Here is a 15,607-nt window from a genome sequence, read left to right as displayed (position 1 = left end):
TCACTGATTGGTTGCTATAGGCAACTGCCCATGGGTAAATTTGCCCAGTGTTGATAAATGAGCCCCCATGACTCTATTTATACAACAACACATACTATACACATCACACTGCAGGAGTAATGAAGAACTTAAAAAACACTGTTATATTTTGTGGCAGGCCAAGAATGTGGTATGATCATCTGCATGGCAGCCTAGGTAAACGTGCAGCCAATACAAATTATAGGTGCCACACACATCACTCTATTAGAAATAACTGGTTAGAAATAGTGTGCTTGAGGGAGGCAAAATGACAAGCTATTGTATTAAATGGCATTTAGTTCCATTATATGCACAAAATAGTTTTGCCCCAGGTACGTACCAGTGTGTGGTTTCCTGAGGAGTGACCAGCAGTTTCTGAACCTTCCCCTAGACAAGGATTGGTGCTGGTGTTGGGGTCCCGTGTTGTAATATTTTGTGACAGGCCAAGAATGTCGTGATCATCTGTATAGCAGCCTAAAGTCAAAGTATAAATACAATTAGTAAAATAAGTGACAGTTCTAACCCACTGTGTAAATAATAAACTGCAGCCGGTGTGGGACCTTCAGCTTCCATACTATCATATAGAGCAGATGAGTGGGTGCATTATCTATACTGAGGTACTCCATACCATCATACAGAGTAGTGTGTGCATTACTAGTGCAAATATACTCCATACATATGTTAATGATCTATAAAAATTACACAGTACCATTATACAGAACAAAAAGTTACATTTTGTACTCCTAGGGAAACTTATTGGTGCTCCTAGGGAAATCCTAATAGTTAGAATCTTGGGAGCAACTCTCCACCGTCTATACATTTTTTACCTTTCTACAGTATGTCCTTGTGAGGAAAAAGCACAGGGTATTCAAGTCCTGATAAATTAATTTTTTACTTCAATTAATTCATTAGTATTAAAGGGGTGGTTCACCTTCAAGTTAACTTTTAGTATATTGTAGAAGGGCCAATTCTAAGAAACTTTTCAATTGGTCTTCATAATTTATTTTGCATAGTTTTCTGAATGATTTGCAATTTTCTTCTCTTTCTTTCCAGCTTTCAAATGGGGGTCACTGACACCATCTAAAAACAAATGCTCTGTAAGGCTACAAATGTATTATTATTGCCACTTTTTATAACTTATCAATCTATTCAGTCCCTCTCCTATTCATATTCCAGTCTCTTATTCAAATCAATGCAGGGTTGCTAGGGGAATTTGGACCCTAGAAACCAAATTGCTGACACTGCAAACTTGAGAGCTGCTGAATAAAAAGCTAAATAACTATAAAACCACAAACAATAAAAAATGAAAACCAATTGCAAATTGTCTCAGAATATCACTCTCTACATTATACTAAAAGTTAACTCAAAGGTGAACAACCCCTTTAACTAATCATACAAGTCACTTTATAATTGATGAATTTGAATAATGAATTGATGGGAGATATTTAGGGTGACATTAAAATTTAATAAAGTTGTTTTAGAATACATTGATCAATTCACCTATAGTGATTGAGTATGCTTATTGGAGAGAATGCTTATTGGAGAGAATTAGTGATTAATGTACTGATCCGATGCATTTTATATATTAAAAAACGAATAATGAATTACTTAGGAAATTGGCATGTGATGTGATTGTGACATAGAGATATCCACTAGCCACTGTAACTATGAGCACCCTGTCCCTGTATGAGATAAATATATTATATATCTAATGCAGATAGGGGTTGTGGGAGTGAAAAGATCGGTTCCAGAAAATATGGACCTTTGCACTCTATATTCTTCCCAACTGCCTCCCCTATATATCTATATATATAGATATGACTAACGTTTCGGCCTCTCCGAGGCCTTTCTCACTTTGAGAAAGGCCTCGGAGAGGCCGAAACGTTAGTCACATCTGTTCTAATAAATATTTTTAACTTTATTTAAGACCTGTGAGTGCGGATTCCTTTGGATTTTTGTAGATATATATATATCTATATATATATATAGATATATATATAGATATATATAGATATATATAGATATATATATATCTATATCTATATATCTATATATATATATCTATATAAAAGGGTGGAATGAATTTATGGAATGTAATTGCTTAGGTGCCCCAGTGTGGAAGTGGTTGGGATAGTTTATTGGCAGATTTGGAAGTAGATGGAGTGTACTACTAATGTGAGGCAGGGTCTTGACATGAAGGCAGGGGCCAGGGATGGGGGACCTTGTGAATCAGGAAGGAGCAGGCTGAGATCAGGTTGGGGAGAGAAAAGGGCAGGTCCACTCGACCACTCCTCACCTATTTCTTTTTCATTGCCCAGGCTCAGCTCAGCAATGATGGCATAATGAATGCATATTAATGGCCGATGGTTATATCATCAGTACATGCATGATTCATGGTGATGGTCTGTTAGCTATACAACTCATTTAGCAGCTTCCCCAATTATCTGCTTATATGGTTTTACTCCTAGTTATCTGTTGATATGCAGCGGCTAAAGAAAAAAAGCTATTTATCTCTGTAGTTAGCTTTAAATTATTTATCAGTTGAGAAGTGGAGAAACACTGCTAGAATGCATAATAACAACATCTCCCTTTACTTTCTGGGATACAGCCTTTTTTAAATATATAAGAACAATATCTAATCACATAATAGTCAGTGCAGGTTCTGTAGAAAGGGATGTGTCTCACCCGAGTAAATAGTCAGTGTTGATTAGTAAACATGATGCTCTATAGCAATCACAATAAGTGCTGTCACCCGGGCAAGACAAACCATGGATGGTAATGTCAGCCTTCTCTTTTGTCTGTGAATATATACTACAATTGCATTCCCTTGATGAACATTTAATGTTTATATTTGCTTATCTAGCCTTTCCTTATCCATCAATAATCATGTGTGTTAATGATTCCTAAGGTATCCTGCATACAGATGGAACACAGGTGTTTTTTGTACTGATCTATCTACCTCTTAGTCTTCAGTATATGCAGTCCAGAGAATTCCTGGTTATTGTTTTGTCCTCCAAAAAAGGGTATAGCTCCCGAGTCCCGCGCGAATGCGACTCGTCCTCACAAAGCACGCACCCTGTCTGGCGAGTGGCGACCAGGCGACGTGACGTCGCGTCGGCGACGTCACGTTGCGTCGGCGACGTCACGTTGCGTCGGCGACGTCACGTTGCGTCGGCGACGTCACGTTGCGTCGGCAACGCCCGGAGACTGGGGGAGGCACTGGCAGCGCCAGCTGGGAAGCGCTGGCTGTGGCATGTGGGGGAAGCGCTGGCTGTGGCCTGTCATGGGTAAAATTAATTAATTGCAGAGCAGCAGAGAGATTTTTGTGGACAGTCCCAGGGGGGGGCACTGCCCCCTCTTGCCCCCCTCTGTGGACGCCCATGCAAGTGCCACCTAGCTGTGTGAGCTTTTTCACATTCTGTCTAAATAACAATAATAATTCCGTGTCCGTAAACATCACCTGAGTGATGTTTTTACAGCAGCAATAATATATTCCGTACCCACTACTGTATACGTTGCCCTTGCAGGCATTGTTTGCCCAGTCTTTAACCAAGTGCCACCTAGCTGTGTGAGCTTTTTCACATTCCGTGTCCAGAAACATCACCTGAGTGACGTAGTGTGATTTCTGCCCTTTACAGCACAAAACGCAGCGCTGTGTCAACAATGTATTTTTCAGATACATTTTTGCCCTTGATCCCCCTCTGGCATGCCACTGTCCAGGTCGTTGCACCCTTTAAACAACTTTAAAATCATTTTTCTGGCCAGAAATGTCTTTTCTAGCTTTTAAAATTCGCCTTCCCATTGAAGTCTATGGGGTTCGCGACGTTCGCGAACCGTTCGCATTTTTGACGCAAGTTCGCGAATATGTTCGCGAACATTTTTTCTGCCGTTCGCTACATCCCTGATGGGGACCCTAGCAACCAGATTGGTGAAATTACAAACTGGAGAGTTGCTGAATAAAAAGCTAAATAACTCAAAAAACAGAATATCATGAATAAAAGTTAACTCAAAGGTGAACTTCTTTAAAAGCCAATTTAATTAACATTGTATTAAACGTTTCTATTTAGCCATTTTTATGTATCCCAAGCAGTCTTAAAGGAGACATATAGGATAATTGAAAAATCCCTAATTTTGTAGGCAATTATAACTAATATATGGTGTTGCTTTTACATGGTGCTAAAAATTAATATTGTCTTTAAAAATACTCCCTTTATTAGAGCTCCCTATAGATGTTCTCTGGTCCTTGTAGGGTTGCCACCTGTCTGGTTTTGACTAGAACAGCCAGGTATTTGAAGGTCAGCCCGGGTCAAAACTTCCTGCCCAGTTTTCCGGTCTCCACCCCAACCCTAGGTCCCTGTCTGTTAGTGGTCTGCAGGCCGGGCCAATACCCGCGGGACCCGTTGGTCTGGCGGGTTGGGGCTGACCTCACATTCCTCTTCGCTGGTGGTAGGCGGGTGCGGGTTGAGCTCTTCTCCTGCTCTCCCTGCCCGCCACCTTCAAATGCCGACTTGTGGATTTATAGCTGCGCACCTGCTTGCCCCACCCCTTTTGTGACATCATTGGCGGGTCTATAAAAGGAACCTGGAAGTTGGATGGGAGCGGGAGTGGGCTGAGGGAGGGCGGGTTAGGGTCGGGGAAAAACCCGACCCGCACATCACTACTGTCTGTGTTTCCAATGAGGGGTGGGTATGTCCTAACGTCCCTGCTAGAAGCACAGTAGGAAAGGGACAGCCAATCACAGCCCTGCAGTCACACAAGTGCAGACAGGCTTCAGTTCCCTATCAGTTCCTGCTAACTGCTGATTGATCCCTGTCCTACAGTGCAGTGAGCTGCATACCTCCCAACATTTTGGAAATAAAAAGAGACAAAAAAGTTGCCGCTAATTCTTTGACCACACCCATTTTTTGTGGTCACACCCCCTAATTACCATGTTAATTTTACAGAATTTGGCAGGTTATGAAAGTTTGAATTTGGCAGGTTATGAAAGTTTCTGTGGTTTTTTTTCCAGTTATTACAGTTTTGCAAATGAAGGTGAATTGCCCATTAAGCTGTGAGTGTAACTTCTCCCAAAGGACCTGTTATCTTATTTATCCTGATTACTTATTTGTTTATCTCAAAATTGTTACAAAAGTATCTTATCTGCTGCTGTGGCTGTTCTGGACTCTCTGCCAAAAGCCAATTAAGTTAGAAACTTTGTTTCTTTTTCTGCCTGTTCAGTGCAGAAAAAAACAGGACTTTCCAGTACAAACAAGAGACTGCGGGTTGAGCTGTCAAAAGAGGGACTGTCCCTCTAAAAACAGGACAGTAGGGAGGTGAGTGCCGCCGGCTCCCCTGCACAGCCTGGGAATTCAGGGAGCAGGAAGTGGAAGAGAAGGGAGGATTAGGCTTTTTGCAGAAATATTCAATAAATCAGGCTGAAACACTACTTTTTGTGGCACAATTCTTCTATATCTAAATGAGTATAACACACTGGTACATTCTTATTTTTTACACAAAATGTCTCCTTTAACTGGTCTACTTTCACGTCACAGCCGATCACATGTTCATGAAATAACACTAATCTGTAGCTACACCCTGACAGCCCAACAGTGTTCAGCAATACCAATTTCCCCCAGCAGGGGCCGCGCTACTAAAAGTCGTCGTAGATGTTAAAGGATGTAGCGAGCACTTAGTTCCTGTGTGAGACTTGGGGAAAGGTCAGAGAAGATGGCGGCACTGGGAGCGCTTAGGAGCTGCTGGGCTTCAGGCCGGCTTTTGTCAGGTGCGTGACTTCCCGCCCAAAACACCCGCCACAGCCCGCGCGCTCCCTTCCAGCTGTAATGGCGCCACACACAGTGACCCTGCCCTCTCCTCACTCCAACGCGCCACCAGCAGGTTTCCCGCCTCAGCGCAGTCGCTGTAATTATACTTGTCCTTTACAAGGACTGTCTGAGGGGGAACAAGTCTATAGTTCTACTCCTGTCACTTACACGTGCAATACGCGGCAATAAGTAGAACAGTGGCAGCCTGCTGGGGCACAAGGCGAAGAGCTGCTCTCATGTCCCTCAAATATATATCTTATCTTTTTCCTCTTGTGTCATTTGAAGGACAACTTTAATATGTCATTGACCTTGTTGTTCAACTAAATGAGCCTCTGATAGTGAGACCATTAAAGGAGAAGCAAAGCTTTAAGGGGTTGTTCACCTTTACATTAACTTTTAGTATCATGTAGAGAGGGATATTCTCAGACAATTTGCAATTGCTTTTTATTCAGCAGCTCTCCAGTTTGCAAATTTCAGCAATCTGATTGCTAGGGTCCACATTCCCCTAGCAACCATGCACTGATTTGAATAAGAGACTGGAATATGCATAGGAGAGGCCTGAATAGAAATATGAGTAATAATAATAAATGTGTAGCCTTACAGAGTGTTTGTTTTTTTAGATGGGGTCAGTGACCCCCCCATTCGAAAGCTGGAAAGGCTCAGAAGAAGAAGGCAAATCATTGAAAAACTATATAAAAATAAATAAATAATGAAGACCAATTGAAAAGTTGCTTATAATTAGGGATGCAATGAATCCAGGATTCGGCCTTTTTCAGCAGGATTCGGCTGAACTGAATCCCAATTTGCATATGCAGATTAGGAGTGGGGAGGGAAATAGCGAGACTTTTTGTCACAAAACAAGGAAGCAAAACAAGTTTTCCCCTTCCCACCCCTAATTGGCATATGCAAATTGGGATTCGGTTTGGTATTTAGACAAATCTTTCGCAAAGGATTTGGGGGGTTGACTGAATCCAAAATAGTGAATTTGGTGCATCCGTATAATGGGCCCATTCTGCAACATATTAAAAGTTCACTTAAAGGATAAGTAAATTAAAGGGGGAGTCTAAAATAGAATAAGGCTAGAAATGCTGTATTTTGTATTATAAACATAAACATAAACTTACTGCACCACAAGCCTAATCAAACAAATAATTTATGCTTTCAGAATTGGCCACAGGGGGTCACCATCTTGTAACTTTGTTAAACATCTTTGCAAGATCAAGACTGTGCACATGCTCAGTGTGGTCTGGGCTGCTTAGGGATCATCATAAATTATCAAAACAGCACAAGAAAAATAATAACTGCCAGAATCCGATACAGCAAGACTCATTAATAATCAGAATATACAGACTGCACTGGGTCCTGTGTTGTCATGTAATCTAATGTGGATTTTATAGTTTTTGTATTGTTTAATACAAACTTTCTCCAACTCTGCAGAACCAGTGGCTGTTGCAAAATAATCCTCCAAATAGAATCCCAGTTTATCTGTTTAAACCGGCTCCATGATCTTTGTCCCTGCAGCTGGAACATTAAAGGGGATGTAAAAGCAAAAATAAAATCCAATACAAATCTCTACACAGTCGCCGACTGCTCTACAGGGAAAAAGGGCATTTTCAAGCTGTGTGCTTGGTTTTTAAATAGGGTCTTCACTTGTCATACCCCTTGGCCTGTCAATGGTCAAAATAGGAAGGACGGGACCAGGGCTGCCATCAGAAATCACGGGGCCCCGTTCAACAAAATGGGCCCGGGCCTGGTACATTTGTACCCTCTGGATAATGGATCTTTCTGTAATTTGGATCTTCATACCTTAAGTCTAGTAGAAAATCATGTAAACATTAAATAAACCCAATAGGCTGTTTTTGCCTATTAATGTGCTCACACCCAGGGGTTGACCCACAATTCACCACCTTCCCCTTTCTTCTACAGGACTCTTCTTCCATATGTCCCTCCACGATTATAACATCTCATGCCTCCAGTTCTGTGCCTTTTCATTTTAGTCAACGGCGCAGTAACTAATAGCAGCCAATCAGCAGGTAGCATTTAATGGTCACCTGTTTAAAAGCAAACATCTTATTGGTTGTAATGGGTTACTGCTCCTGGGCAAACTTAGTGCCTTTTTATTATCTATGGGGATTGATTTGATGCCAGAGACAGGTGATAATTAGACTTAAAGGACAAGTCAACCCCAAAATAAAAATGTGCCTAATAAAAGAAAACATAATTCTAAGCAACTTTCCAATATATATTATTTACAAATTTTCAGTTTAAAAACAATTGCTATTGAAAGAAGCATTTGCTTAAAGTGGTGGTTGACCTTCAAGTTAACTTTTAGTATGTTATAGTATGGCTAATTCTAAGCAAGTTTTCAATTGGTCTTCGTTATTTCTTTTTAATCGTTTTTTAATTGTTTGCCTTTTTCTTCTAGGGATGCACTGAATCCAGGATTCTGCCTTTTTCAGCAGGATTCGGATTGGGCCTAATCCTTCCACCTGGCCAAATCGAATCCGAATTTGCATATGCAAATCAGGGACCGGGAGAGAAATCGTGTGACTTTTTGTCACTAAACAAGGAAGTAAAAAATGTTTTCCCCTTCCCACCCCTAATTTGCATATGCAAATTTGGTTCGGTATTCGGACTGAATCTTTCGCAAAGGATTCGGCCGAATCCAAAATAATGGATTTGGTGCATCCCAGTTTCTTCTGACTCTTCCCAGCTTTCAAATGGGTCACTGACCCCATCTAAAAACAAATGCTCTACAAGACTACAAACTTTATTGTTATTGATACTTTTTATTACACATCTTTCTATTCAGGCCTCTCCTATTCATATTCCAGTCTCTTATTCAAATCAGTGCATGGTTGCTAGGGTAATTTGTACCCTAGCAACCAGATTACTGAAATTGCAAACTGGAGCGCTGCTGAATAAAAAGATAAATAACTTAAAAACCACAAATATTAAAAAATGAAAACCAATTGCAAATTGTATCAGAATATCACTCGCTACATCATACTAAAAGTTAATTCAAAGGTGAACAACCCCTTTAACTTGTGGTTGTTACTTTTTAAACGATGTTGCAACATTGTCTTGCATTGTATCAACAGTCTGAGTCACCAGGGCAGAGAATAGAAAAAGAACAGGCACTGCTTTAAATAGCGATACATATACAAAATGTAAAAAAACATAGATCTTTTGTAATTATTGTATATTGCAAAGTTTCTTAGGATTATGGTTTCTTTTATTTGGCAAATTTTTACTTTGGGGTTGATTTGCCCTTTAAAGAACAAATCATGTTTTGATTGCAATAATTAAGAAATCATTATTTTTGCCTAATTACTTTAGTCGTCTTTTGTGACATTAAATGGGATGTAAACCCTGCTGCGCTGCACTGCTCAGCCAAACTTTACTCAGTTGTTGCTGGACTACAAATCCCAGAATAATGTAAAATATTATCAAGGTTGAAGCATGCTGGGAGCTGTAGTCCAGCAACATCAGGGCTGTATTCTTAAATACATCTTTTCCCCAAATCTCCACAGCCAGCGACTGCTTTATAATGCAAAAAAAAAAAAATCCTCCAATGAGAATCCCAGCTGATCTGTATCAATCTGGCTCCATGTTCTTTGTTCCTGCAACTGGATTTGTAAGCTTAAAGCAGAGTTTCCCAGCACTGAACAAGTCTGTCCTTTATCCCCATGTTTGATTCCAGTGTCATATAATGAAGAAATAAATGACATAATTATCTCTATATGTAAGATAACAGCAAGATGCCTGACATGGTGCTGGGAATCAGCTTTCTTATTGGTCGGTACTTTTGCATTTATAATAAAGTTTTTGATCAGTAGAATTCTCATTGGGGAATTTTCTTGCATCTATTATTAGGATTTTTGGCAACTTCTACATAAAACTATGGAGCGATGTGGGACAATGTTACGGCTGGGTTTACATCCCCTTTAACATATTTCTTTCTCTTGTGCATCTCTAGGTTCATTACATGCTCACAGCAATCGACTCGCTTTCTGTCAAACTGGCATTAAGAGGCATTTCAGTAATAATAAGATCATTGTGGAGCTGGATGAAGCAACAGGTAAGTTATATGCAATAAAATCTCCTTTTATGATTGATTGGTGAGTGCACACCTGGGAGCCCTAACGGCAGATTTGGCAGGTGCTTAGGATTGTTTTCCTGAAGGTGCAAAATGACCTGGGCTTGGTGCCTTGTGTTTGTTCACTGGGTAACTAGTCTGTCCTGTCTTACAGACCTAGGAGGTGAATTTTTGAAGTGTAATTGTGAAGTACATTTTACTTCTGGGTTTTACAATGAGGTTTGTATTGACCATAGAACATTTGCATCTGACTGATTCTTTATTCTATTCTGACACTTCTGTGCAATGTGAAAGAATATAATGCAAAAGTGTAAACACTTTAGTTGATTTGTCTCTTTTTTTTATAAGTACTAAAGCAGGTAACACACAGGCCAAAATTGGCTGCTGGCTCAGTTTCCTTTAATCAGTAGATTTAGGGCATAGACACACGCTGTGATTCAGGGAGATTAGTCGCCCTGAAAATCTCTTCTTCGGGGACTAATCTCCGCGAACTGCCTCCCGCCAGCTAGAATGTAAATCACCGGCGGCGCGGCAATCCATGATCAAATTTCCATGATCAAAACATTGCAGTAAACATCTTGTGTGAAGACGTAGGCATAGGTATGATCCTTGCCTGAAAATGTGCAGGTGCACACAGGCTTGACTGAACTTCATGCAGATATATATTTCATCCAGATATATATTCATTTCATCCACAGCACAAGGAAGGAATAGAGGCCTCTCGGACTAAACTTGGCCATAGACGTAGAGATCCACTCGTTTGGCAATGTCGCCAAATGGATCGGATCTCTCCCCGATATGCCCACAGTGAAGTGGGTGATATCTTGCTGATCTGATCGTGGGCCTCTAGGGCTCTAGTCAGATGTCTCCACAAACGGGCCAATAAGCTGCCGACGCGGTCTGTCAGCAGCTTTTATCGGCTTGTGTATGGGGGCCTTAAGCCATGCTATGCTGGGATCAGGTTGCTGCTGTGCTTTGCTGATCAAGGGTCACAGATAAGGCATCATCTTACTGATAAAAACTTGCAATCAGCAATCAATCATTGTTTGTGTTTTAGGGGTAGCAGTCATGAAAATGAAAAATCCTCCCGTGAACAGCCTTAGTTTGGACTTCCTAACGGAGTTCTCTATCAGTCTGGAAAAGCTGGAGATGGACCGTGGCTGCCGGGGTCTTATTCTCACATCTGTATGTGTATTTACATATCCTGGCTTATCCCTTCAAACCAGCATTCACAAGTAGTATTGTTATTCTGTAATTCTGCTCATATAAAATATATATTTTTTTCTTAGTGTATTGGTATTATTATTATTATTATTATTATTATTATGGCATACTGACCACTTCATTTCAAATAACATTTTAAAGGAGAAGAAAAGTAATTTTACCTTGGGGGTGCTAAAAGTTAGGCACCCCTAAGTGGTTATATTTACTTACCTGACACCCTGGGCCAGTGCTCCTATCAGCAGAAAACCTCACCGACCCGGGGTTCTGCCAGCGAGTATCACAGAACTTCTCCGCTTCTTCGTTTTTCAAATTTCCCAGGGCAGACACATGGGCAGTAGAATGAAATAGCCGGCTTTTTCATTTAAGTTCGACTTTTCACTCTACTGTGCATGTGCAGCGGCGAGAAGAAGAAAGAGGATCCATCTGTGGTGCTCACTGGAATAACCCCAGGCTGGTGCAGTTTTCTGCTGATAGGAGCACCGGCCCAGGTTATTAGGTAAGTGACTACAATTACTTGGGGGTGCCTAACTTTTGGCACCCCCAAGCACAAAACGACTTTCCGTCTTCTTAAAGTAATAAACTTTGATGACATAACTTCAGTAAAAGTAGACTCAATTGTTTGTTGTGGCACATAATAAAAACATGATATGCCTTTATTAATGGCTAATGTAGTCTTTGAATGGGCTTGTATCCCTATTATATATACTAACTTATAACTTTGCTTGTCTAGTGCTAGTGTAGGCCGCATATAAACTGTGTGCTAATCTCGTTATTACACAGCATTTAATATTCTAATATGCTTATTAAGGCATCACCCAAAATATTCTCTGCTGGGCTGGACATAATGGAAATGTATGGGAAAAGTGCTGAACACTACGCAGAGTTCTGGAGAGCAGTCCAGGAGATGTGGCTGAAGCTGTATGGATCCAACATGGTGACAATAGCTGCTATTAATGTAAGTGGTGCCGAATGTAAAGGTCCTATTTGAAAGCACATGGACTGGTAATACATAGACTTTGGCACCGAAATTATGGAGCCAGGGTCCACCTATCACTACTCCATGTCTGTCCAATGCAACAATTATCCTAACTTCCATCAACAGTGGTGACAGGCATACAGGGCTGTATTTGCCTGTTGCTTCTGTCGCATGTGTGCTATAGCCCTTAAAGTTGTCTTTTACACACCTTACTTATGTTTAAAGTTTATCGTATGTTTCTGTTTAATGTCTTTCATATAGGGTTCGAGTCCGGCAGGTGGTTGCCTTATGGCTTTGTGCTGTGACTACCGGATAATGGCAGACAATCCAAAATATGCTATTGGTCTGAACGAGACCCAGTTGGGCATAGTTGCTCCATTTTGGTAATGCTGACCAGTGATATGACAAATGCTTTCTGCATTTATGTACATTTTCTCTTTTATTGTTAGGCTATATTTATTGTTTGTTTTAGGTGATATGTTTATCTGTATAAATGATCAGTTGCTGTAGGCCAGTGGCACATAAGGGGTTTTGAGTACCAGGGAACTCTTGGAGAATATCTGCAATCACAATGCCCTTTCCTTCCGGCAGTTTGAATACAAAAGGCACTGCCTGTGGCAGATGCTGTCACTGTCCAATGGGAATTGCTCAGTTGAAGTAGGTTCAAGTTTGAATGCCACGGTTCTCTCTGAGAGTACATTACTGATCAAAATGTTTGTATTAGGGATGCACCGAATTCACTATTTTAGGATTCAGCCAAATCCTTTGTGAAAGATTCGACAGAAACTAATCTGAACCCAAATTTGCATACGTAAATTAGGGAAATGAGGGGCAAAGAAAGTAAAAAAAGAGTAAAAAAAATTTGACTTCCATGTTTGTGTGACGAAAAGTCATGTTATTTTTTGGGTTCGGCCAGGCACTTGGATTCAGCTGAATCCTGCTGAAAACCTGGATTCGGTACATCCCTATGTATCATAGATCTTTTAGTCTGAGTCTAGCTTTAAATTCATCCACAATAAAAATTTAGGCTCATGAATCCACTTTCACTATGATTTTTCCAGGATTGACACTTACCCTTCTCGACCCCCATATGGAGCACTGACTCATAGGTTACTCTCCATTGATGTCAGCTAATGTGAAATACAGACTGATGATGGCAGTGATACCCCTGTATGTAAAGCAGTTTTATTTCTTTGTTAGGTTCAAGGACACAATGTCAAACGTAGTTGGAAATCGCGTGACTGAGCAGGCCCTTCAGCTGGGTCAGATGTTTCCTGCTCCTGAAGCGCTCAAGTTTGGGCTTGTGGATCAGTTAGTGGCAGAGGAGAAGGTACAGAGCACCGCAGCCTCAGTGATGGCCCACTGGCTCAACATCCCAGGTACACACCTATGAAGACAATGGAACACTGTGTGGTATCGTTTCTTTTAGAAACTTGTTTCTTGGGGGGTACCACGAATGTTTGCAATTGATTGTTTTTATATTCACTTGTGCACAGGTTAAGCTGTCCACACACAGACTGACTGCTTGGGCAATCCATTTGTTTTTGTTTTTCTGTGGGTCAAAAACTGGATATTGCACATGTGCCTAATTGTACCAGGCCGATTGTTATACCCAAAGGTTAAGATTGCCAGACATATGCAGTTGTGGCTCTTTACTCTGTATTGATATGGTTTCAATCAATAGCCTGTATTTTCCAATACATTTAGATTTATCAAAATGTGAGATTAGAATTCACGACAGAAGAACTCAGCCATGTTCTGTTCATTCCTATGGGATGTGTAGAATCCCATTTGCATATGCAAATTAGGATTCCAATTCAGTTCGGCCGAGCAGAAGGATTTGGCCGAATCCTGCTTAAAATCCCTAGTATTTATCATTGGACTTCACCATTTGATAAATATGCTTCTACAAATCCCATAGGAATGAATAGAAAGCCAGTGAGTTTTTCTATGGTGAGTTCTAAATTCACACTTTGATAAATATGCCCCTTAATATTGATCTTTTTAAAAAAAAAAAAAAGAAATGTAGTGAAATATCTAATCCAATATTTACTCGTGTAGTTGACAAATATAGTTCTTGTGTTGTGTGTTTCAGAAGACTTAAGCCAACCATATGGAAATTTCCGGGCATATAAGTTTAACAGTGTAATTAAACCTTATCTCCTCATCTTCTCTTCTTTTGTTTGGACAGAAGTCACTCATTCAGATTCTGTGTGGCTCATCTAGGCTCAGAATAATGATTCTTATTCCTGTATCCTTTCTTCCTCTTCCCTCTGTTCAACAGACCACGCCAGGCAGATCACCAAGTCCATGATGCGCAAGCAGACAACAGACAAGCTAGTGAACAACCGAGAAGCTGACATCAAGAATTTTGTCAGTTTTATCACAAGGGACTCTATTCAGAAGTCTCTGCAGGTGTACATGGAAAGACTGAAGCAAAGGAAATAGTAGTTTACTTAAGGAGAAGCCATAACAGTTGACAAACCGAACATGCTGAGAAAGTGAAAAGGGTCTTTTACCATTTGAGCGTTTCTGGTTCCGGTTTGTGACCGTGATAAGTATGGAGAACATCAGTTCATTAACCTGCTTTCTAATGCTGCTAATTTTTTCTAAATGTTTAGCTTTGGGGTACACACTAATCGATTAAACAAAACTCCATGTTTCCTACGTATGAAATTAAAATGATATTTTGAGGAAAAAAAAAAACCCTTCTTTTTTTGTAATATCAAATGTGGAAGAAACATTTTTTATGGAAGAAACCAATTTTAAAAACCGCACCGAAAACAGGGCAGATCTCCACATGTGTCCGTGCCCTTTGTCACCTCCTTTCAGTCAGTGATTTCCCAGAAGCTCTAATGGGAAGTATCATCTAACATGATTCTTTATGGGAGCAAACAGCATTGAACTAATTCAGCTGCACATTACTTGCTTCAGATTGTGGTATGATTGCAGTTTATCTCAATGTCTTTGTTTACTCATGTGGGTGGAAGCTGCCATGCCAGGGTTAGCAGAAGATGCAGTTGCATAGACTGCAATTTGGAAGGAGATAAATGAAAGTACAAATTCACTTCTGGTGGTGGACGAGTGTTTGTAATTGAGCATCTGGCAGAGGGAAAAGAGAGAACGAATGAGAAGTTCCACAGCACGGAGGGTAACTGATTTTAATAATGAGTTAATAACTGATTTTCAATAATAATGAGCAGGTTTTGTGTACGGCAAGTAACGTGAGTGTGTGGGGAAGTTTAAGCTGCTGAGTGGTGGATGGGTAGTATCGCCTGCTTTTTATGATGGTTAGTAAAACCAGAATAATTCAGAGAGATATTGTCGAATCTATGGTTTATGTATTGGGAAATAGTTTCCAAGTATCTAACCCATGGGAACCCATCAAATCACAGCCATAATGCTTTTCTTTCTTTCTTTCTTTCTTTCTTTCTTTCTTTCTTTCTTTCTTTCTTTCTTTCTTTCTTTCTTTCTTTCTTTCTTTCTTTC

At 40.3% G+C, this 15,607-nt stretch overlaps 1 protein-coding gene across 1 annotated transcript; it reads left to right on the top strand.

The window, feature by feature from the left end:
• Window positions 1–5,703: 5,703 nt before the first annotated feature.
• Window positions 5,704–14,824, top strand: eci1.L (enoyl-CoA delta isomerase 1 L homeolog). Its single transcript, NM_001091567.1, has 7 exons — window positions 5,704–5,779; window positions 9,799–9,900; window positions 10,976–11,103; window positions 11,951–12,097; window positions 12,380–12,501; window positions 13,319–13,497; window positions 14,403–14,824. The coding sequence occupies exons 1-7, from the start codon at window positions 5,725–5,727 to the stop codon at window positions 14,564–14,566; spliced, it is 897 nt and encodes a 298-aa protein (NP_001085036.1). The 5' UTR covers window positions 5,704–5,724; the 3' UTR covers window positions 14,567–14,824.
• Window positions 14,825–15,607: the final 783 nt, after the last annotated feature.

This window comes from Xenopus laevis, chromosome 9_10L (genome assembly GCF_017654675.1).
Source record: "Xenopus laevis strain J_2021 chromosome 9_10L, Xenopus_laevis_v10.1, whole genome shotgun sequence".
Taxonomy (NCBI): domain Eukaryota; kingdom Metazoa; phylum Chordata; class Amphibia; order Anura; family Pipidae; genus Xenopus; species Xenopus laevis.
The sequence above is the reverse complement of the archived record's forward strand: the minus strand, read 5'-3'. Positions and strand labels throughout refer to the sequence as shown.